Source organism: Etheostoma cragini, chromosome 16, assembly GCF_013103735.1.
Source record: "Etheostoma cragini isolate CJK2018 chromosome 16, CSU_Ecrag_1.0, whole genome shotgun sequence".
Taxonomy (NCBI): Eukaryota; Metazoa; Chordata; class Actinopteri; order Perciformes; family Percidae; genus Etheostoma; species Etheostoma cragini.
Window position 1 is genome coordinate 10,794,969 of NC_048422.1, and position 24,046 is coordinate 10,819,014.

Below are 24,046 nucleotides of genomic sequence, written 5' to 3' on the forward strand. Positions count from 1 at the left end.
CTTTGTTGATCTGAAATGAAGATGCAACTGCAATGCTTATTTCGTGCTTAAAATATTTTCAGAAATACGTTTCGGTGAACTATTTTTGTAAATTTTAGATCTAAGGGGGGTAAGCGAGCATCCACAAAGTCCATTCCATTGACTGCCATTCATTTTGGCATTTTCATTTTTCAAAACGATTGCGTTATAACCAAGCGACTTGCTGTCGCACAGGCGACAAATCAACATATTGTCAGGGGAAGCACACAGACAGTTTTGACTTACATTAGCTGTGTAGGTTTAATTTCTAATGCTAACTAGCATTTCAGTTAGCAATAATTAGCCTGGGCCTATGTTATCTCCTAAAATATACCTGCGCTCTCCATCTCTGCAAGATTTGGAATGATTGAAAATTCTCTTGACACAGCTCCCAGAAGACTTACATTTTTCAGACAGGTTGCTCACATCACATCTACGTTGTCAAGCTCAGTTGGAGGCTGCGCAGCAATGCTCAGCACTCACCGGAAAAGTGCTTCTAATAGCATTCAGTGGTCGCTGCCTAGATCAACGGGATCTGCTGGTCTATTTTTTTAGCAGTCTACGATGACATCGTATTCCAAACGAGCCACCATGAGGATCTGCTTTAGAAAATCCTGGAGAAGCCAGCCCCACGTGACATGTTTTTCCAATGAGCTGCCGGTTTTTATTTTTGGGGCGGCAATACAGAAGAGCGCCGCCTGCTGTTATGAACACGTATTAAGTGTCATGCATGCATCGAATGTACACTCAAGTCGCCGTTGCTTAGGTGTTTGACACTTTTTTGATCAACTCGGGGAGGCAGTCAGTCCAACGTTCGGCCATTAGGTTGGGGTGTCGGAGCCTTATGGGAGAAGCCAGCCACCCTCTTGAGGAAATCATTTCCGCTGCTTGTAGCGTGGATCCTCTTTCGGTCATGACTAGAATGGTTTTATTTACGATACTGTTGGAATCTTTAAGTTTTGTCTGTGAGGAGAGGTAGAGGAGAGATGTTGGAGCCAGGTAGCCTCCCGCCATAAAAAACACATTCAGCTCCCTTGTATTGTGGTGCCTTGTTTAACTAAAGACAACAGGGAAACAAGTGTGTACTGAGGACCCTAAAGATTGAGCAGCGAATCAAGCCAAGTATTTTTGGGAGGGGATTTTTGTTGGATTAAGCATTCTCAATAAGGAAGATATTTTAAAGATCTTAGTCAAATCTTGTGTATAATCAAGTGGACATTCCAGTTGTTTTCTTCTGCTATTATAAGGTAGGGGCATACATTTTAGTGTATTCCTTTGATGTGGTCACAAGGGTTTTAAAGACAACACACAATGTTTGCTCTCGTAACCAGGTTATCACAATAGCTATCAAATTGTAATTATCCCCAGGTGAAAACAATGTTAATAGGCAAAAGATGTGGTCAAGTCATTTCATTGCGTGGATTTCTCAACTCAGCCCTAAAAGAATAAACTTGCGGCTGGTCAAAACTGATGGCTGTGTGATCACGGCGTGAATGTTTATTTTCTTCAGATTAAATGGCCGTTACTGATGAGCAGTTAGGAAGTGATAAGCACGTGAGCCAGCAGAGATTTAAGGAAAAAGAAAATGCAGATGTCAGTTTTTAGCTGCAGCATAGAGCAGGAGTCATCATTGCCTCAGTGGCTGAGGGCTGTTTAGCAGCAGCAGAGCTTCTGAGTGTGCATCATTGACTCACAAATAAATATCTGAGAACAGAGTGTACCGTCAGACGTTTCCACATCAATCAAATATAATACCTCCATAAAGAACTGCTTACATCAAAGCACACCCTGACACTACTGAGCAGGCAGTCCTGGACGGACTGTGAATCTTTCGCTATGGTGCTTAGCTGACAAACAGAAGATGGAGAAGGAGGAAATAGCATGAGGAAGGAGAAGAGAAAGGGGCATTGTATGGGAATGGGAAGTAAGCAAGCTAAAAGATGCAATATGCAGTATTCATGACAATTCACCACTTATTCATGTTTTTAATAATAATAATAATAATATCTATCTAAATCTGACTATTAACTACATCCTCGATTGACAAAAAAACGGAAATTAATATTAGTAATCTTGCTGACTGGTTTATTTTTTATCATTTGTTTTACACAAAGAAATACTCCAGGTATTGTATTTGAGTTGGATGCTTTTTAAGTGTAACTAGCTCTGCCAGTGCTTTTACACCCTTTACTGGGAAATCAAAGAAATGTATAAAAAAGGTAGAAGCATAATGAGGTCTGTAATTTAAAAAAAACAGCACAGTAATAACATTTTTCTGAGACTTGATACTCGACAAAATGTGTATCAATTCTGATACTGAAATCAGTGTTTTTGCAAATACCATGCCAAAAAAGGTAATCAGAATGTGGATAATAACATGCTTTTAATTTGAAAGTAATAAACTACTTGACTTATTTTGAAGCAGGGTAGGCTTGTTTCTGAGGAATTGAATTTGTCAAAGTGTTAGTCTCAATTAACTTCCTTTGTTCGAAAACGATGCAATGTTTTGTAATGTAATTTACATGTATAATGGTTTACACGGTAAATTAATGTCTATCCAAAATGAAACAGCCTATTCCTATGCCCCTTACAAAAGTAATGAGGCTATAGTAACCATGGTGGGGCACGAATAAATAAATAAATAATAAATATTAAATAAATACATACATTTATAATAATGCACAATACAATATATCCTTTTAATAGGCTGGATTTTTCTTCCACTCATACAGAGAGAGATTAATTTTGCCAACAGTCAAGATAATGGATGTGAAAACATAAAAATGAGCAAATATAACTAAGTTGTTGCAAGTAAACCTAATGAACCTTATGGACACCAGGTAAATAAAATGGCTGGGGGACGCTCTTTTTCACAGTTGTAGAGTGACCGCAGTATGAGTTTATAGATGTTTTACATCTAATCTGACAGATACATGTCTATGAAACCCTTCTCTTAAGCCAAATTCTGGAATATTAATAGTTATAATTAGATTTACCATTACGGACACTATTACGAAATGTTTTCTCAGGAGTCCATTATGTTGCTTTTTATATTGAGGTACTGCTTTAACACACCTGTAGAATATGTACAAAAGGCTCTTGACCAAGTGCCCTCTTGTGGCAAACTATGCATTGTGCTTTTGAGCACAGCGGTCGAGCTGTGCAGTCAGTAATACAGTACAAAGACATAGCAAGAGGCATGTCAGCAGAACAGAGCTCAAAGTGCACTTTACTGCATCCAAGTGGTGGGAGTTGTGTTTGTCTCTGACTAATCGCGAGCAAATCCAGTTATTTCTGACTGAATGCGACTTTTATTGAGTCTTTCTCTGCACATTGATTGATTTTTATGAAGGCTGTTATACAGAAGCCGATCTAATGTACTTATAGTGCGGCTTGCTTATGCCAGTGTTAGTTAAGCTGATTTGGACAATGTTGGCATTCTGGTATGTAGATGCGATGGAAGTCTTTTTGCATTGCAACTTAATGGAGCAGTAGGTATAATTTATATCTTGTGTGCATTTGAAACTGGATAAATATAACTTCACTGTTTATTTGTTGATTAAGCTTATGAAGCATATACACAGTGGTAGCTTGATCGCACAAATTCATTAGTACTTCTAGTAATAACCCATTTAAGTCATCTGTTTATGTGAATTCTCATTATATTCTGCATTTTTATTTGTTCATATTTCTTCAACTCAACACCTATAAGCATCAGTGCTTGCAAATAACGTGCTGTTATGTTAAAGTAAAGTCAGTAAAAAGAGTTCTATCAGTTCTGACCGCCACTCTAAGGTTAACATCTCTATTCAAGCCACACATACAGTCCTAAGTGAATACCTATTCAATAGTCTAGGTAGGTGATTTCCCAAACTGATGTTAAAGTATTTCAGCACAATTCAGTACCTCAGTACTTCATCTATTGCAGATAAATGTTCTCTGCGTGGCATTAACAATACACGGACCTTGGAAGTGAATAAAGACATGGGATACAATACAAGGCAAAACGTCTAACTCTGTTTGTGTGTAACAGTAGATGCTTTTGAGTGTTTGAGTGTGTAACTAATGATTTAGCACCTCACAAATTAAGCACCAGAACATTAGAGTAAATATTTATCTAATAAAGAAGCATGCAAGCAACAACACATCTGCCACAATCAACAAAATAGCTGGATAAAAAGAAATGCTTTCATTAAATTACATCCAAACATACCCAAGGGCGGCTGTGAATCTGTATAGAATATCCAAGCTTTCCTATGTTGCTCTATTGAGAAACCACACCATATGGTGACCTATCAAAATGTGACTGAATTTGAAACCAACAAGTAATCCACAAGTGTTTATAATAAAAGCACTATAAGTTTACCATCTGTTTTTTGGCAGGAGCTCCAGGCAGAAAAAAAATCTACAAAAGACACAAGCTCCGTACTGTATGTCTCAATTTCCAGTAAAACTTGGCTTCTTTGCACGCAAATGTAAGAGCTGGGAGTCAAAAGGTGGCTTCAATGGACTGAAAAGACATGCTGCCTTATTTCACAAAGATGTGTGGGGCTAGAAGAGCTTTGCGAGGCGTGTGATGGGCAGCAGTAAGATGGAGAGAAGCAGAGAGTAAAGAGAGAGCCAGTGATGAGAAAAAGCAAAATGTTCCAGTCATAAAACAGCAGGTCTTCACAGCAGTGTGCATGCTGGTTCCCCCGAAGCAGACTCTGTGCAACAGCTTCGCAGCAGTGAGATGCTGGATTGCTGCCACTCAGTTTTCTAAGTCAGCTGAGACCGCACAAGAGCCCCCATGCAATCATATCTTGACCCCGAAGAAATGTGTGTCTCTATGACAGAAAGCCTCCTGTGGGTGGATGTGGGGGATTATTTCAACAAGGCAATGCCAGAGGGACAAAGTCACCAGGTAATTTGGTATTATCAATAAGCCATAGCCACCCTGCCCCCGGTGACAAGTGATTCATCCCTCTGAACTCATCCCTCTCACAGTCTGATCTGTTGCTTCTGCCGCTGCAAGACAGTGTTGGGCAGGGAACTCAGTAAATAAGCAGACAGATGTTTTTTCTTTAGTCTTTGTGTCTTTGAAATGAGCTCAAAACTATATTATGCAACTCATCCTCATCCTGCTGCCTCATCATCTTCACCATGTTCCCTCAGCAAAGCTCTACTTCATGTTCTGTCCTGCTTTTGCAGTAACTACAGCAGCCCCTCTCACTCCCTCTTGCTGCCACAGCCTTCCCATCGTTCTTGCTTATCGACCTGTTTCTTCAATCCTCCAGTGCCCTGATGTCCTGCTTTCCTCTCCGCATCTCGCTTCATTTTGCTGTTCTTGTTTCCTTCCGTAGATCTATTAGCCTCCTCAGGTCATCGCTCCTCTGTAGGTTGCCTTGGCCCATATGGCCCGTGTACTTACTCTCCTTTACTTGGACTGCAGTGGCTGAAATAAAGGCTTTCCTTGTGTACATAAATGCTCGTTTAACTGGTACTTGTCTGCTGCAGCGCTGGGTGATGTGGAGAAAATCAGATATCACCTTGTTCTTGACCAAATACCTAATTGTTGATATTGCAACCATATTATAGAGTTGACTATTGGTGCTTTAACTAAATATGTCCACAATTACATTTTAGATAAATATTAATCAATAATGTGTATTGTGTAATAATGTAGATATGTGGCCAAGTGGTTAAAGGCAAATAATCGAAAAGCTGGAACAGTCTAGTAAATTCAGAAGATTACATCACTTTACAGTCTACATTTATAACCAGGAAAAGACCAAACTTAAGCCACATTACAAAATCCAAAATCTAAGTTGACATCTAGTCTAATGATATCGATATAATATCTATATATTGCCCAACCCCTGACCACCAAACCGATCACGGCTACATTTTACCAAGTTTACTTTCTTGATAAACAATATCTTAGCATTACATATTCTGAAAGCATAGCCAGGTCTGTCACAGCCTGCCTGTCTTTTTCAGTGTGTTCCTGCTGTCAAGTACACGCTGCAGCTCCTGGCAAAGCAACACGCCACTGAGCAGAGATGCCGTACTGACCTGTCAGCAGTAAACAACCTGATCCTCATCTAAACTTAAGCCATTTAACCACTTACACTCATGAAAAATGGCTTAACACTAGCAATTAATGAGAAGAGAAGAATAAAATGGAAAAAAGAAGAGCGCGCGGAACAACTTAACCAGAACTGCGCATTCTTTTTTATGCAAATGTATGCAGCTTCTTTTTCTCTGGTTTTAAGTTGCAATTAAAAAGCATGTAGAAGAAGAACTGCAATTTGTCGGACCCCTGCGTTGGCGAGCCACAAAGTGTGAGGGAGACGTGAATGAGCTGTTATCCCTCAAAAATGTCAGATCCTGGGAAAGAAAGACATGTTGATACAGAGTGCAGAGTTTTTCAATGAACGTGGACTTCTAAGTATTTACTTACTGATGTAAAGCCGTGTGCTTAGTTTGCGGAGAGCAGATCGGCGAGTTAAAGGATTATGACTTCAATCGCCACTACTATTAAACACCACGCAGAAAAATACAACTTGACTGATGCAGAATGGGCACGGACCTCTGAAGCTTTGCTTGTTAAGCTGCAAACGCAACAAGGCTTTTTTTCTCATTTTTTTTTAATAAGCACAAAATCGCCAAAAAACAGTAAGCCATTTTCTGAAGTTTAATAAAGAGGGTTTGGTGGACTTTACTGCGCAAATATGCCCAGAGAAAAAAAGAGACGTTTGAGAATGTGCCACCTGACATAAAATTAATATTGAGCAGAATTGAGTTTAGTCTATTGGTCCGGCCCTCCACAACAGTCCCAGTTTCTCATGTGGCCCCTTGGGAAATTGAATTGCCCACCCCTTCCGTAGGGGAACGTATGTAGGAGCCTGGCTAAATTAATTCACATGCATCTAATTAGCTCACACGGGCTACTTTGGTGTGTAGAAGCTAGCTGCTAGTCTGGGCTGTGGACATTAGGGTCTAACCCACTTATGGAGTCACAACACGTGATGCGGCCTTGATTTGCATTGTAACTGGTCTTTAGGTTTGTGAAGAAAAGAAGGATGGCCCTCAGAACTAACAATGTATTGTGCGTTCACTTTCCAATGATTGCTTGAAAACCTTTTATGGGATGGTCTGAACTAAAATTCCTCCATTATATTACACCTTTCTAAGGGTCTTAAATGTCATGTGTGACATGTGTTATTCAATTCAATTCAATTTTATTTATAGTATCAATTCATAACAAGAGTTATCTCAAGACACTCTACAGATAGAGTAGGTCTAGACCACACAAGAATTTACAAGGACCCAACAGGTCTAGTAGTTTCCTCCAGAGCAAGCAACAGTGCGACAGTGGCAAGGAAAACTTCCTTTTCATCAAAGTATTGGTACTTTTGCTTGAGTACAATATTTTAGTACTTTTTCACCTCTGGTAACTACTTGCTAAACGTAACGTAATACTTGCTACTAAATGTAATGATAATAAGATGTCTTATATTTGCCAAGTAAGTTTACACCCTGTACAAGGAATGTATCCTCTACATTTAATCCATCCTAACTAATTAGGAGCAGTGGGCATTGAAAATGCTATGCTGTATCAGATTCACCATCTAAGTTCAGCATGTTAGCATGCTACAATTTTCATATTAGCACTTAACACAAAGTGCTTAACATCAGAGTGTCTGCAGTAAGCCAGATAATAGCAGTGACTGTACAATGCAGGGTTTCAAATTGTAATCAGGTGATAATTGGTCTGTCACACTATCAAACAAGTAGGTTCAAGACTAGTCTATATTCTTGACATTCCACTTTCAAGATTGCTCCGTTGCCAAAAGAAAAATCTGCCGGATTTCACTCATTTAGGCCGGATATCTGTTGCCTTGGGCTTCCTTTATGTTGGCATTTTATACTGAGGTCGATATATGAGGACTATGGTTAACCTTGTCTCAGATCTATGCAAGTAAATCCAGACAGCTAGCTAGAATATCTGTCCAATCTGAGTTTTCTGTTGCACGACTAAAACAACTTTTACTGATGAATGCAAGTGATGCTGCATTCTTGTGCTCCTCAGATTGTCCATTTCACCATTTGGGAAGTCATTCTTCCAACTTCAGTGTAGAGATGGGTGATATGGAGGGAATCAAATATTGCAATGTTGTAAAACAAATACCTAGATGTCAACATTGTGATGATATTGTAGTGTTGACAAATTGTGTTTTAACAAAATATTCTCAAAATTAGATTTAAGATAAATAATCAATTATGTAAATGAAGTGGGTCAGTCTCTTAACGTCAGTGACCGTTAAAAAACAGGGAAAGACAACACTCAAGCCCTATTTGGATATTACGTTGGGTAAGAATGGACCAACTTTTAAATAATACAATCGTAATTACGATATCCAAAATCTAAGAGGACATCTAGTCTCCGATCACAATTTAAATATAATATTAATATATTGCCCAGCCCTACTTCAGTGTGTTCATGAGCTTTAAGTCGTAATGTGGGAAAACACATGGACGCTACAAAGAAGATGTGTTGTATTTTATTGTTCAGCTGTTTCCAGTAATCATTTCATTTCCAGATTAAGTCTTTTACTAGTGATTTTGTCTAAGACTGGTTGCTGCACCAGTACATTCCCTAAAACCACTGAAATATTGCTTTACCTGGCCAATTATAACTTTATGCTCATTCAAAACGTTCCTTACTGATCTAGGTCGCGCTAAGTTGACAGCAACTAACAGTTACAACCTAATACCACATTACAAATAACAAAAAGTAAGCAAAACATGTATATGCAATACGTCACTGGATAAATGCTTCTTACAATTAACGTAAAATTTGTTTTCGTCCGCCATGTTACTCTGTAATATGTTGCGTAGGCAAAAACTTTTTTTCGAAGTTGTTGATCCCACTTGAGGGGGCATTCATGTGAATTTTCCCAGTCGGGGAATTCCTGTTATTCCAACACCACTGAATGCAGCAGGATTCCTCACGACAACAGTACTGGCTGATATCTGGGAGAAGTCACTGCCCACACAAATGGCCAAAGAGAGCGGTGGGGAGATTGTATCATAAAGTTTTCGTGAGACTATCATCACTTGTGACTGACGGCTGATAGGGAGAAAGAATCTGGGAAATCCAACCTCTTGTGGAAGTGGACAGTGTGGGCGCATTTTCTGCATGTGCTTGTGTGTGCGTGTTTGTTTTCCTCTAGTGCAATAATGTGTAGATTACACATTACATAAACCAGCAACACACCTGATTAGATCCACTCCTCGTTGAATCACTCCTGATAGTGTGCGTAAATCCACCCAGGTCAACCATATGTTTCACTGCCTCCTCCTCTGCTGTCTAACACTAAGCTGTATCCCTAACAGATGTTCCAGCTGCACTTAACACATCTTATTTTATCATGTACAGTATAAACTGCAGAGTGACTCTGTGACACAGCCTTTTATCTTTAGGAGGCACACTAATGATTTGGGAGTAGAACTGCATAGACATGGAGATGCAATAATTCTCTATGTGCAAAAACCATTCCATGCATTTTGTGCTCTGCCTCTGAGCCAAAATTGATCAAGAAAACCAAAAGATTTCTTGAGGAAGAGTCACATAATCACAGTGTGCATTTCATGTATCCTTACCTCCAGGATAGATGCCTCTTACTCCATTTGTTCTGAGGATTCAAGCCTCGTTTCCTGCGGCCCGTTGTCACCTCAGCCTCAGAAACATCTGGCAGAGAACATCTGGGTGTTTTCATTAGACCCAGTGTGGCGTGGTCTAAAGGGGAGATGAGATGTAATTGTAATACAGACTAATGAAGGGACAGTAAATACACCTAATAGTGTTATAGCACAGTTTTACAACAGCTGGAAAACATAAGCTACTTAACACATGAATACAGATTATGTTTAACTTAACACAGTAGGAGACTTCCACCACTACGGTTCAACATATGTTTGCAAATGACTGTTTCAGTAGCTATAACTCCTATTATACTGTGTGTGATCATATGCATAATGTATGTGCATGTACAGGAGGTTATGAGTGGCCACTTTGGTCATAAATCATACTTGCTTTGTACGATACACTATCAAATGCACACTCAGACTCTCTCACACTCACACACACACACACACACACACACACACTCACAAACACACACACACACACACACACACACACACACACACACACACACTGTCAAAGAACCATTTAACAGTATCATGCTTTATACCCTCTACAGTTGTGTATGTGAGGTAGACAAGTGGTGTCTGTGATAAAGAAGGATACTGCTTGTAAACAAGAATTTGTATGTGTGTGTGTTTGCAGGTGGCGTGCATGTTCATGTGAGTCTGACAGTATGTTCTGTATGTGCGAAAAATGATTTGTGCAAGACAGTAGCAGAAGGTATACTAATCAATATACAGTTATTCTGTTTTACAAATACCACTATTATCAATCACATAGTATGTAGTATTGTCATTCTACTGTGGTTGTGTGTGACACAAAAGTATGATTTATGTTCACAAGGTTTCTCAAGGCGCGTGAGCAATCTAATGAAATCCAACACAATGGAGCTGAAATACATTTTACCTTTCTAATGTTTCAATGTTTTTTGTCACAATGATTGACTCAACCCAGTAAAAGTTTCTAGAGCCAAATTTTGCTTTTGTGTTGCCTTGATTGTGTTTGATAGTATAGAGTAAAATTATAGGTTGTATTTTCTTCCCCAGGTACACTTTAGTACCTCTCTCACTCACACATACTGTAATTAGGAAGCAAATGCACACAGAGTGCCTTCATCCATCCAAAGCGCCAATATAATCCTCTCCTTTCATCGCGAACACGCACAGCCACATACCTAAGACTCCGGTCTCCTTCAGCCCTCCGTACTTCTGCATGGCTTTGATGGCCTTGGTCAAGGCCTCCTTGGTCTGAAGCTGACCAGTAACTGGGTCAGGGGGCGGTAGGTAGCCAAACTTACTCAGCCAGTCCTGGAAGGGAAACACCCAGACACAGAGTTCAAGAGTCAATCCCAGGCATTTCAAGGACTCCAAGTATCCCAAAGCTGCTAAAAAGGTCTGACACCTGTTCATGTTTACTGTCTGTGGATACTGTGTGGCTAAGTGCTTATGAATATAATGTTTGTACATATTTCCTAATCTGACACTGTGAGCACCTTCTAAACCCCCATCACTCTTAACACAAATGACCCGTTAAAAAAAGATACAGAAAGAAAAGGCAAAGCACAGGTCCTACTGAATAATGATGATTAATAATGCATGCATTTCATTCTACATCCAGGAACCTGGTATTGTTCATGTTGGCTCACTGGGACATTTAAACAGAACACAGCCATCAAAAGTAAGTCTAAAATGCTATTCAATATTGTTTATACAGTACATTACAGACACACTATACTTTCCAGTGACTCAAATGTCCAATTTTGCCAATGGATTTTCTACATTTGGTGTGAACTGAATTTTTATTTTATTTTTACAGTTTAACAAACATAAAAGTTGCATGAAAATGGAAGAAGGTCTGGGTCTGTCGGTGATCTCCGTAGGTCTTTTTCAGAGCAGACATTTTGTTTAGGCATGGTAATTAGAGAACAGGTGTTACTAATAACATTAACGAAGGCGTGTCCCAGTAAGATCATTAAATGTCATTTGCCTGTGTGCGTTCTGTAAAGAAAAACCCTATTATTCAGTTGCCTCCCCTAATTCTGATTACTGTTGGATTGCTTTTGCTTGTTATTGTGACTTGCTATCTTTGCCCAATGTTCCATGTATGACACATATTAAGCTTTGTTCAAAAGTGGTTTGTAACCGAAGAGTCTCTCTTCTTAAGATGCCAAGACCATTTGAGATATTACAAGTTGTGTCAACTATTTGTATTTGAAAGTTAAGTAATGATTGTGAAAACTATTACTTTACTGAAAGATTAATTTTTATTATAGGTCCATTTGTTTTTAGACGGTCTCTCCTGCTGTCTCGTGTTCTCTCTGTCCTCCACCCATCTGATCTTTACCCCTCCATGATCCGATAGCCGGTCTGACACATCGGCTTTCTAATGGGTTTTTGATCAGCACTCATCAAAGATGAGTGACACTGATCGATATCAAGGCAACTACTATCGATTGACAACACTGGGAAAATTCCATTATCTTAATAATGAACTTTAGCTGCCTGTTGACAGTTGATATTTGCCTCCTCATCAATGGCTTTGCTTAATAGAAAGAGGAATGTTTATAGAATACAGATGATCCAATATTAAGGATTATGAGAAAGGAAAACAATTCTTGAAGAAGTGTATAGAAAGCAGAGGTAACAACTTAGACAATAAACTTTGTTACCACAGTTTACTTCTCATTTACTGGAAGCACAATGTATAAGCACTAAATTATATTATCTATCTTATGTCTACAAAATAACTAGTCCCTGTGTTTATCCACACACCATCTTTTATTTTATTACCCTGATAAATGTCAGCAAGACAAGCCTCTTTTCATTTACTAATAAAACTAAAATAACTGTCTATGTCATGATGTTCTATTAGCATCTGCGCTCACGCCAGGTGTTTGAAACCTGGCTTAGGTATAAAAGGCGGATGAGGGCAGGTTTATGATTGACACATACTGTGAGCACATTATCACATATCCAGTCATCAAAAGGTTAGAAAGATGAAAAGAAATAATGATAGAACAAAATGGGGTAGTTGTAGGAAAACTGGAAAAGATTTAAAAAAAAAAAGCTTATTCTGAAATCTGAACTGTATCAAAGGCTCAGCCTGATACTGTTTAGAATGTTGTATGTATGTGGTCTGGGTCCAAGGCATTGGGATTCTGGGGCAGGTTCTGCTGAGCTGAAGGTTCAAGATAAGCACTTTAAGGTCCAAAAGCGCCCCAACCCACTTTTCAGTAACTGAACGGTATGTCAAAATACTGAAATATTGGCAGAATGTAGAGAAAAACATAATGATATGAGGCTGTATTGATCCCGTCCACAGGGCAGTTGCAGCAGGGTCAGCTACAGAATAAAAGCCGTGCAGCTGCTATAGATTCAGTTTGCTAATACTTGAACAAAGCCCCTTTAGTAGAAGGATAATTTTATTCCACCAACCTGCTACTGCTAAATAAAAAAGTGTATATTTTCTACCACATGTGGTACAGGGAAGAACAACATTGATGGGACATCAGCTTGGGTGTGCATATCAATAAATCTGACTCTTTACTTCACCCAAATGCACAACTGAGTAACTTCTGCACACAAGGTGAAACAATTGAGCGGACCTCTATCATGAGTACTGTCTTAAAGCAGAGATTTAAAGCAGTAAAAGGCCTGGCAGTATGTGTTGCACCTTTCAAACCCAGAGGCAATTCATGGGACTTTACATGAGGCATTAAAAAATGCATAAGAATATTTATAGACATACTGAATGGAAAACAATCAGTTCAAGTATGAAATAAAATGCAAAATGTGAAAAATGATGGGAAAAGAATACAGTTTAAGTGCAGTACCTGCATTTCAACAAAAGGTAATCACTACTTTCAGCAAAGAAAAAAAAAATCTCGCTCTCATGCAAAGCAGAAAAGGCCCTACATGATGAAAGAGCTAAAGCAACCCTGTGTAAGTTTATTCTCTCTAAATCTGTGATTAACTGCAGCATGAGGGGGCTGACGCAGATGGCTGAGACTCCAGATTTCTTTAATCATGCATTATTAAGACAAGCAGACATAGGAAGCAATGGCACAGAATAACGTCTAACCCGTCAGTATTCCCCATGCTTGTACCTCGAATGAGAAGCGTGTTTTCAGAAAAGCAACCCTGGTGGCTCTTTAGTGAGATCCTTTTGCGGCAAATGAAATCTCTTCTTTGTACAGTTGTAAGCTGTCATGTTTCAGCTCTGCTCTGGTCGGCATAAAAGTTTCTTTCAATGTCTTTCAAGTTTAAACAAGTAAACAACTGGCTCTGGAACTTGTCTTGTGTCACAGTTATTAAAATGGCTATATGATAGAAATGTAAATTTAAACAAGAGATTAATTGTCTTTGACACATTACCACTTGGTATAAGCACTGTATAAACAATGTTCATTCTTAATAGAGGCCGACCGATATATCGGGGGGCTGATATTATCTGCCGATATTAGGCATTTCCTGAACTATCGGCATTTATCGGCCAAAATAAAAATTTTTATATTTATTCATCAGAATAAATTATAATACCAAGTATATGATTATGATACATGAATATTTGTTTTTAAATAAATTAAAAACGGACGGTCAACCATGAGTTTCGGCGTTGCATAGTTTGTCCACCAGAGGGCACTCTACAACATCCCTGTTGAGAACACAGTTCTTTTTTTGTTTTTTTTTGTTCAAAAGGACTTTAAGTTTCATATCTTAAGTTTGTATTTTTGTACATTTTATTTATCAGAACTTTGATAAATCTTTAGCTATTCCTCTGTTCTGTTGTGACAATAAAAGTGAGACCTCATAAATTACTATTAATAACTAAATAACAAAATCTGATTATGTTTTGTTACGCAAAAACTGTTTTTTTTTTTTATATAAATACATATCGGCCGATATATCGGAATATCGGATTTTTTAATAAGCAAATTATATTGGTCTTAAAAATCCTTTATTGGTCCGACTCTAATTCTCATACATCAAACCACTTCTTGTTTTTATTCATTTATTTGTTGATAAAATTAGCAGAAAAAAACCTAATTTAGGGAAACACATTTTACTATGTTCATGTTAACATATGTCTCTGTGTATAAAGAATATGTACCCCATTGTGGGTCCTAAGTTGTAATCACTAAATTTAGTTTGGTCCCAATGCCCTGCTGCCCTTTTCCAGACAGTAAAGGGTAGGGTTGGGCCGATGGAATTGTCCATAGCCAATGGCTGACAGTCATTGGCCACTGAGCCCAACATCGTGATTTAAAACAATTGATAAGATGACATGACAGACATCCTTTAATTCTTAATGATGGCGATGTGATTTCAGTGTCAATTAGGATGACTAACACAGCTGCAATCCGAGTGCTCCACACTCAGAAGGTGTGATGTTTCACTGTGGACATTGTCACATGCCAATTCACTAGACATCGTCCAACCCTAGTACAGGCTTGAACACAAAGTACAGTTGAGACCGATGGAAACTGGTGAAAAACTATTTTCAAAGGTATTTGGTCAGAAACTCTAACCTGCTAATGGCACTAGATGAAAAGTCAGAGGAGCACAAATTATCAGTTTATCAATTATTATCATCCGTTATTACAATTCATCCTGAGGGGGACAAGAATGTGCATACCCAATTGTTGAGACATTTCACTAAAAAACAACAATGTTATAAGCTTAAATATGGTAGGTGAAAGCTCAGTAGTTCACCTAAAACAATCCACAATTCATCGTCTGGTCACAGCAGGGATGTCTCAGCAGCCCAATAACCCTAGAAACTCTCTTTATCCTTAACATTTCTACAGTGCACCATTCATGGCCAATGGCAGCGTTTGATGCAGGAACAAGTTTGACCTTTATTGAACAAAGCAAAAAGTAAGAGTGCGAAGGTCCAAACAGAAAAGGCTGGCAACTGAAAGTTAAAAACGTTGTCATTGAAAATGATCTGAAGTTTTTCAGAGCCGTCCAACATCAACTTTCCGTCTGGAGATAGGGTTGTTTATTAGAAAGCAGCATGTCATTGTGGTGTGCATCTGTGGACACAAAGCAAGGTTGTTGTTCTATGCGCTGTCAAGAATCCCTCACTATGTCATCTATCTCACTGTCAGGGCTGTACAGTGAGCGTGAGTGTCAGCATGCATGTGTGTGTGTGTGAGAGTGTGTGAAAGCAAAAATAAAGTCAGAACTTAACCCCACAAAACACCTCACGCAAAGGAGACGCACACCAGAGACAAAAGGTGAGAGAAGACGTGGGGTGGAAGAGAAAAAACAAAAGATGGAAAAGATGGGTGAAAGGCTTTTTGCGTCTTAAGATCTGCTCATCCTCAAGGGAGCCTTCTGTTGTACAGGCTTGTAAACATCTAACCACACCACTGACTATGATTTTACACACCGAGAGAGAGAGAGAGAGAGAGAGAGAGAGAGAGAGAGAGAGAGAGAGAGAGAGAGAGAGAGAGAGAGAGAGAGAGAGAGAGAGAGAGAGAGAGAGAGAGAGAGAGAGAGAGTGTGGAAATGATATTCATGCATGAGCTGCATGAACAACATCAACCAAAAAGGGACAAGAATAAAAAAGGACACAGATGTGCATATACACACATCAGGCATCCTTTGATTCCTACCGGCCTAAAAATGAATGTATAGTCTTTTAGAACGAGGTAGGACAGCGGGTCATTGTGTGACAGGTATCTGCATCTCCTGATGTGTTTTAATAACATTTTTTACGGAGACTTGAATAAAAATAAAGGGGAGTGTTTTGGGTAGAATAAGACTTGTTTATAAGTTCCTGCGAGATACTTTGCAGCTTTTTTCCAGCGTAAAACATGTTTCCTAATTCAAGCTGAGCGCAGCTACGGTTTACAGCCAACAAAGACCAATTTAAGGGTTTAAGGTTTTCTACTGAAATAGATTCACCATATCTTAAATATAAATAGTAATGTGGTATTCATTAAGGAGGGATAATTTAAAACGGAGAAAGTGTTTCAATTTATAAAAAGGTGGTTTTATAGTTCAGTCAGAGTCATTTGGGTCTATTCATAGAAGAGTTTATTAAGGAAAGTTCTGGCAGAATAACGGGTATTGATAATAACGTTAAAGCTTTATAATTTATTGTGCACCCACCAATGTGGACTGGCTTTACAAGCAATGAAAAGAGTCTTGGGTAGCATGGAGGGACCAATCATCCTAACAGGATATTGTAATCAAGTGATGGATGGATTCCTTGACAGAAGCATTTAGGAGGGGTAATACAAGAAAAAATGGCAATTTCTTCAGAAACCCCATTTTTTGACATTTTTTGCACAAACCAATACTTGTGGACCAGTAACCAGACAGAAAAGGTTTTGCACAGAAAATAGATTTTAATGAGAACAAAATTTGCAGTGTTCTTTGGTGTAAGACATAATTGAAACATAGTTCAATGGAATTTAATTATCTATTTAATTTATCACTGGTTTGATGTCCTGCATTGACTGGGTCATTTTTCTCCATCAAATTATGTCTTGCTGCTGGCCGTATCAGTCAAATTTGATAAAATGTTGAATTACAAAGACAAAGATGATTCATCTTTCTATTCCAGCCTTAACTCCGTCCCTCATCCCATACCTCCCTGCCTCATAACTGACTCAGTGTTGATCCTGCACATCTCAACATGAGGTCAGTTGCTGAACATGGTTTGACTTAGGCTCCTTTAAAACAGAGGCATTGGGGGGGGAAGAGAAAAATAACAGAGTGGGAAAAGTTGTTGATTGAAAAGAGCAGTTGAGAGCCGTAACATAAAGCAGATCTTTTCATCTGGTCCTCCTTATCGCTCGCAGGTCAAGGAGTCAGATGGACAAAAGAGAGAGTAGAGCTTAGAAAAGAACAAAGAAAGATGGAGAGCGAGTGTCAGACAGAGACAGGTGAAGTGTAGATGTTAGGATAGAGTCTGTCTGTCCGTCTGTATACCTGCACAGTGAGAGATATGTGGAAACTGGTTAAAATGAGAACTATTTCCAATCAAATGCAGCTCAGCGTAAATTCTTACTAAGAGTAATATGAGAGAATTTGGAAAACAAAAATACACATAATAATAATAACATAAATGTTTCATGTGTGTAACATTTTTATATAATTGTTATCCTTACTTTATCATCCTTTGTTTATATTTATTAACACATCACTTAGTTCCCACATTAGTAATAGTTGCAATAATCCATATAATTCAAAAGATTTTTTTTAAAGTGATTCTTAACGGGTAGAGTGAAAAACCACAGCTGTTCACGGACGACAGTGATTGTATAACATCATTATATTTCCCGTCACTCTGTGTACTGTTTACTAAGATGGCAAACTTTTAATTATACACTGCTGTTCACAAGCCTTGATTCATCATTCCTAAGGCATGATGAATAAGTAATTACACAGACACAGCATACACTAACAAAGGGCTAGTTCATGGTAGAAAATAACTAGTACAACGTGTCAGATGGCAAAAGTGTTTACAGTTATTCAGACTTGCCATACTGGAAGGGGGATGGAAAAACCAGTTGTCATGGAGAGGGAGAAGAGGAAAAATCGTTAGCCCCCCCCGGAATCTATTCACCAGTCCGACTAGCAGTTTTGAGTATACTTTCACCGTGACTCTAACACAAACCGAGTATACTGTCATGTATTATATATCAAAATCTTTACAGAAAATGTATGGAGTTAAACTATAGAAAAAGACATTAAGCACTTGTAGAAGAAGTCTGATTTCGGCATTAGATGTGAAGTCATTGCTTACAATGGCATGCTATATTTAATTATTTAAACTTTACTGCTTTAATACATTAAAAAACAATGATGAAATGTTTTAGCCAAAATGTGTAGGAGCCAGCAATGCATTCCTGTACAAAAACTAGTGCATTACAATTTGTATGATATTTTACGGAATTATGTCCACCAACGTGGGTCACATGGCTAAGTTTAGCTGACCATGGTTATGGTTAAAACACCAGTCCCCTTAAGTAGTACTCCCGGGACAGGAGCACCCATTCCCTGGACTGAAAATCTTGTGTTTCCCCCTTAACTTCTTCCAATACACAAACTCCCCTCCCCCGCTTGACAGCCCTGTGATTCAGGACCCACCTACCCACCCCGACCTCCTCCCTCTGAGAATCTTCACGATCTAATACAGCAGCAGCCAATGAAGGACATACAGTAATGCATACATGCAACACATATGACTCACAGTGCATTACTTTTAGTAACTACTCTGTTCAAATGGTTCATGAGAACAGTCTGGAGCCAGCAATGCACTTTTAAAAGGTTTTGTATCATATTCAGGACTCAGAGTGCCTTAACATTGTGTCTTTAGGTCGCAAGACTAAAATTAACGGGTCACAAGAAAATTATTATGATGCAGTTGCAAAAAAAGTGTTTGCTTTTATTCAGAAATACTGAACAGTTTCACCTCTTCTAGCCTCAAAACCTGAGTACAACTTGAGTCTGAAGCATCACTAGACAATATGCAGCTTGTGACAGGGGGCTGTGAGTAGACATTGTTTTTGCTTAAAAGTGGAAAGCCAAAAAGGTTAGGAACCACTGCATAAGAGCATATTGCCACTTAAGCTACCTACCCAGGAACACTACTGGAATAAATGCAGTGTCTGTCCAGGTCCCACCTGTTTAAGCATCCTAGAAAAAGTGAAGCAACAAGTGTGTCACCAGCGTGTATAACACAATTCTCTATCTAATAATGCTCCAAAAGCACTCTGTTCCAGTAAACAATGAATCCAGTTTGTTTCTCATCCACACTTCTTCATAATAGGAGTTGAAAATTAATCCATGCGACATTATCAGTTTAGTCATGCTATAATGTAATAGCCCATGCACATATTCTCAGCCTCAAACAAATTGTCAATGGGAATTTAAGTGGGTATTAAATCATCCATGGTTTTGTTTGTTCTATTTTGTGCTACAATATCTGTGAAATGAAATGTGTTTGCATTGAAATGTGTGAGCTCTGGTCACTGTAATCCTGTTATAGAGTGAGGAGTAAAGCAGGTAAACGGCTACATATTTCTTGTTTTGTTTCATCTCTCTGTGTCTTCCTGAACTCCCTTTATTATTTTTATACCAGTTTTCTTGTTTTATGTTTTTGCGTTGCTCCATGGACTCACAGCCTTTCTCCCTGCCTGTTTGCACAATGCTTCAAATGTTCTGGCCTGTTTTGCTGACAAGTGAGGGTGACACTCATCACAAAGATGAGAGAATAGAAAACGAGTGTGGACACAGAGAGAGTGACACAGAAGCCAGAGGAGTAGACAAAAACAGCCTATAAACAGGCCTTGAACAGAGCATTCTGTATTTAACTCAACTACATGCCTTCATCCTCCTGTTCCTGATTAAAGTTATTCCAATATCATGCGACACATCCTGTCAGATGGGACAAACTCCCTTCCCCAAAAGGTCAAAGTTCACTGCCATTCCTTCAGTCCCTATATAAAGCTCAAATTGCTTCCGACAAAACCTTCCTCTGTTTTTCTCAGATGACCAGCTGCTGAGTCCCATCAACCTCAGCCTTATTGACAACAAATGAGTCACAGAGATACGCTCAACCCTGCGACCTCAGAGTCTCTCTAAGTCTGATAAAGTAGCAGTGGCCACTTCCTGTTTACATTGTACTTTAATGCATCAGAAACAAAGGCAGACCTTTACTTTCCTGTCCGTTGAAAGGTTATGAAGCAGTAAAGTGCCACAAAGCAGACAGACAATAGTTCAAATGGAGTCATGCTTTACAGTAAAGACTTAAAGTTGTGCTGGACTTATGCAGTCCCAGCCCAGCATTTGTTTTCATGGCTCTTTTTTACTATCACACACAACACCATTTGGGAAACTAAATCCAACTGATCCAACTAAGGTTTAAGCTGAGAAAAATTGTTTTTGGAAAAGTATCAAAGGACTTATTCCTTACAGCGCACAGTAAAGGGCTTACCTTTAAAAGCAGCTCTCAAGTGATCAAATGATGAATCACATATATGCTTAAAGACAGGGGCGATTCTAGGATCAGACTTTGAGGGGGGCTCAGCCCCTCATGAGAATGTGACAAGGATACAGTGCCTTGCAAAAGTGTCCAATTTCAATTTATCCAATTTCACTGAACAACAATGACTATGTGTATTTATTATTATAACAGTGGATAAATGCAAAATATTGAACATGTGAAAAAAACTAAAAAAGTCCCTTTATCGACTACCAGATTGAAATGAAATGATAATGAGGTGTAAACAACAACTTTCCTTGACTGGGTTCCAGGTGCCTAGCATTGGGGACAGCGACACAGGATATTAAACCGGTTTCTATGAATCTGTAATTGTTTCCCCTTTGTCACCTACAGAAGCATTTTCTAACTTGAAGCACTAAAATTGATTAAAACTATTTGTTTTAGGGGTCTGACATATTAAAAAGGGTCTAAAATCGCCACTGCTCAGAGAAGAGCCAATCAGAACAGGGATTGAACCTACTTCTGCCTAATTTTTCCTTTCTTTTTTAAATCATTTTTTAGCCATTTTTCTTTATATTATACCAATTCATGTAATAAGTGTGAGATTTCTACTATCTTGGTAAGCACTTAAAGGTTCCCTGTGATGTTGTCTTGTGAACTAAATCTGTTTCCATCCTTGACATTTCTCTTCCAAACATGTCTCCTTCCTCATTAAAACAGTTAGGAAGCCACTTGTTTCGGTATTTTAAATAAGGATTTGTTTACAGAAGTGTTCGCTTGCTAGTATCTCTTTTACTTGCTACCTTTTTTAGGTGCATAGCTGCGTTTGTTCGTGCGTTACCGCCATCAACTGGCAATGGGGGGAATAGCATGAAACCAGTAGCAAGGTAGTCTGGGATGAAATGGGAACGCAAATACAGACAAGTAACCAAACGTTTGCTGATAGCTGAGGAAATACACCAGACGAGTGCAAACACAAAAAAGGTGCTGGAAAAGCAAACATAATCGATGCCAGCTTTATTGTATCTGCCAGTTTTACAGTATCTGTTTTGAAGAAAAGCCTCCAGGAGAATACAACAGGCTCCACAACTGAACTGCCTATGTTTCAACAGGATGGAGAGAGGAGGAAAGAGGGATACACATAAAAGACCCCACTGTTTATCTATACCACCAAAACGTACAACAATCCCATCAGCCTCAGCTGTAATTTCTGTTTACTGCTTATTATTATACTATCAAAACAAACACACTAAACTAACACATGGTAAACATATGTATTATTATGAATCCCACTACTTTTCGTGGCAAGACGCAGGCCCCCTGTGCAGCAGTCACACGCTAGGATTGGCCAGGTGTCCTAGGGCTGCATGATTATGCCCAAACTGATAATCACGATTATTTAGATCAATACTGAGATCACGATTATTTGTTGATTTTAACCAAAAGCAATTTGGTTAAAATCTGGTGTCGTTAGACGTGAGTGTGTCAGACTTTAGTCTTTTTAAGGTCTTCTATTGTATGGTAGGCATGAAGTGTATTTCTTAAGAAAAATAGTTGATAAATACCTTTTACTATTTTGATTTTTAAGTTTATCTTTCTCATAGAAGTTTAATAAATAAAGGCCCAAAAATAAATACTGTATGTGATATGGTATTATTAAAAAACGCCACACACAAGATACGTGTATATCCAAAGAAACACCCACACTGAGTCACAAAAGATTGACTGTTGTGTTTAAAGAAACATCTTTGAGTGCACCAAAAAGTCTATAAAGAATCCTTCCCCTTCTGTGGCACATCAATCAACACACAATCTCTGCTATCAGCCGAGGAGATTTCTCAGAAATGGTTCCCTCCACAACACCCAGGGAGTGTATGCAATCGCTGCAGCGATGCTATCGTTTTCATAAGCAGTTGAAGCAGCTTCCCATTTTATAGCACCGGCTTATTCTGAGAAATAGTTTACTTAAAGCATTACACTGGGATGATATAACATGCTGGCAATGAAAGCTTGTGTGTTTTGACTGAGGAGCTCATAAAAACTGAAACCAAAAGAAGATTTTTAAAGCAAACACCATTTCCTGAAGCAATGAAGCATTTTCTCCCACCTGAGGAGGATGTGCAAAAGGACAAGGTGAAAGAAACAGGATATAAGAAATAGCGGGAGAGAGAAATTGCAGGTGATGTACATGGACGGTTGTACAGCCATAGAAACATTTTTTCAAATTGCTGCCACATCACCAGGCAGTAAAATGTGAGAATTAAACTGGGCCTAGCTATCAACTGTTTTCTTCGATGTTCTCTTCCACTTGCTGTCTCACTTTTCACAAACAAGTCTGTCTTTTTGAGCCAGATTCTCCAGTCAAAGAAAGACAAACTAGACTTTCTGCCAACTAGACAACATCCACATCTGTAAACGTAACGCCCTGCACATGACTGGTCTGACCTACAACATGGCTGCTTTAAAAGGCTGAAGTTAAGGACTAATAGTATCTCAGTGGTGTATAGATCATCTCTTTCTCAGTGGCGACAAAACGATAAACAAGATCATCATTGACTGAGAGTCACGCATGCCCCAGTAAATCAATGTGCAGTGGAAATTACCACTCTACTTACCTACTCTGCATTCAATTAAAGGCTGAATAAATAACTCTGTCATAAAAAATGCAACTCTAAATGTATAATTAAAAGCAAATTGAGTTTCTGACTTTTTGCCATCGTTTGATCAGGAGACAAGGGAGGACGAGGGGAGAAATGAATACATTACACCACAAATTAGGAGAAGTAGAACGGAGACGAAAGACACCCATCAAAACACCGACAGTGGAAGACACGTACAGTAGAGACAAAATGTGAAAATATATATAAAAATCCTGGTTCACTTCTTGTTGCGAGTGATATTCTTTTCTAAATAGACGGTTGATTACAAAATGGTTCCTTATTTTTGCTCTGTTAGGGAAATGTCTTAACAACTGTTAGATAGATTACTGTGAATTTGCGATTCCTGAGTTACTCACTCAGGAACACACGACAAATGCATTTCTTTTTAATTTGTGCGAAGGTTTGTGCAAAACACCTTCTTGAAACACATATGTGTCGTCCTTGGGAGAAGTCAAGGCACATGCTTTTCACTGGGTTGAAATGCATTGCAATAATAACAATGCAGTTGATAATAAATGGCCTTAACCTAAATTTAAACCCTCTCTTCTCCTTTCTTCTCCCACTCCCATTTGTCTGCTCAGCATGGAGGTCGTTGTTCTTTGTTGCTTAGCTGCTTAGCCTGGACAAGCAAAGGTCAACATCTCATTAAGGCCCTAATGTGGTAAGTGTACAGCAGTTCCACAAACATTTTTCATTTAAATACTTACATTCT

At 38.8% G+C, this 24,046-nt stretch overlaps 1 protein-coding gene across 1 annotated transcript in view; it reads right to left on the bottom strand.

The window, feature by feature from the left end:
* The window catches only part of mmp17a (matrix metallopeptidase 17a), a 75,997-nt gene that overhangs the window by 22,531 nt on the left and 29,420 nt on the right, over positions 1-24,046 (bottom strand). Inside the window, exons 2-3 of the mRNA XM_034896992.1 lie at positions 10,887-11,019; positions 9,667-9,802 (exon numbers count right to left, since the gene is read on the bottom strand). Of these exons, the coding sequence (XP_034752883.1) occupies positions 9,667-9,802; positions 10,887-11,019 (269 nt within the window). The remainder of the gene's footprint in view (positions 1-9,666; positions 9,803-10,886; positions 11,020-24,046) is intronic.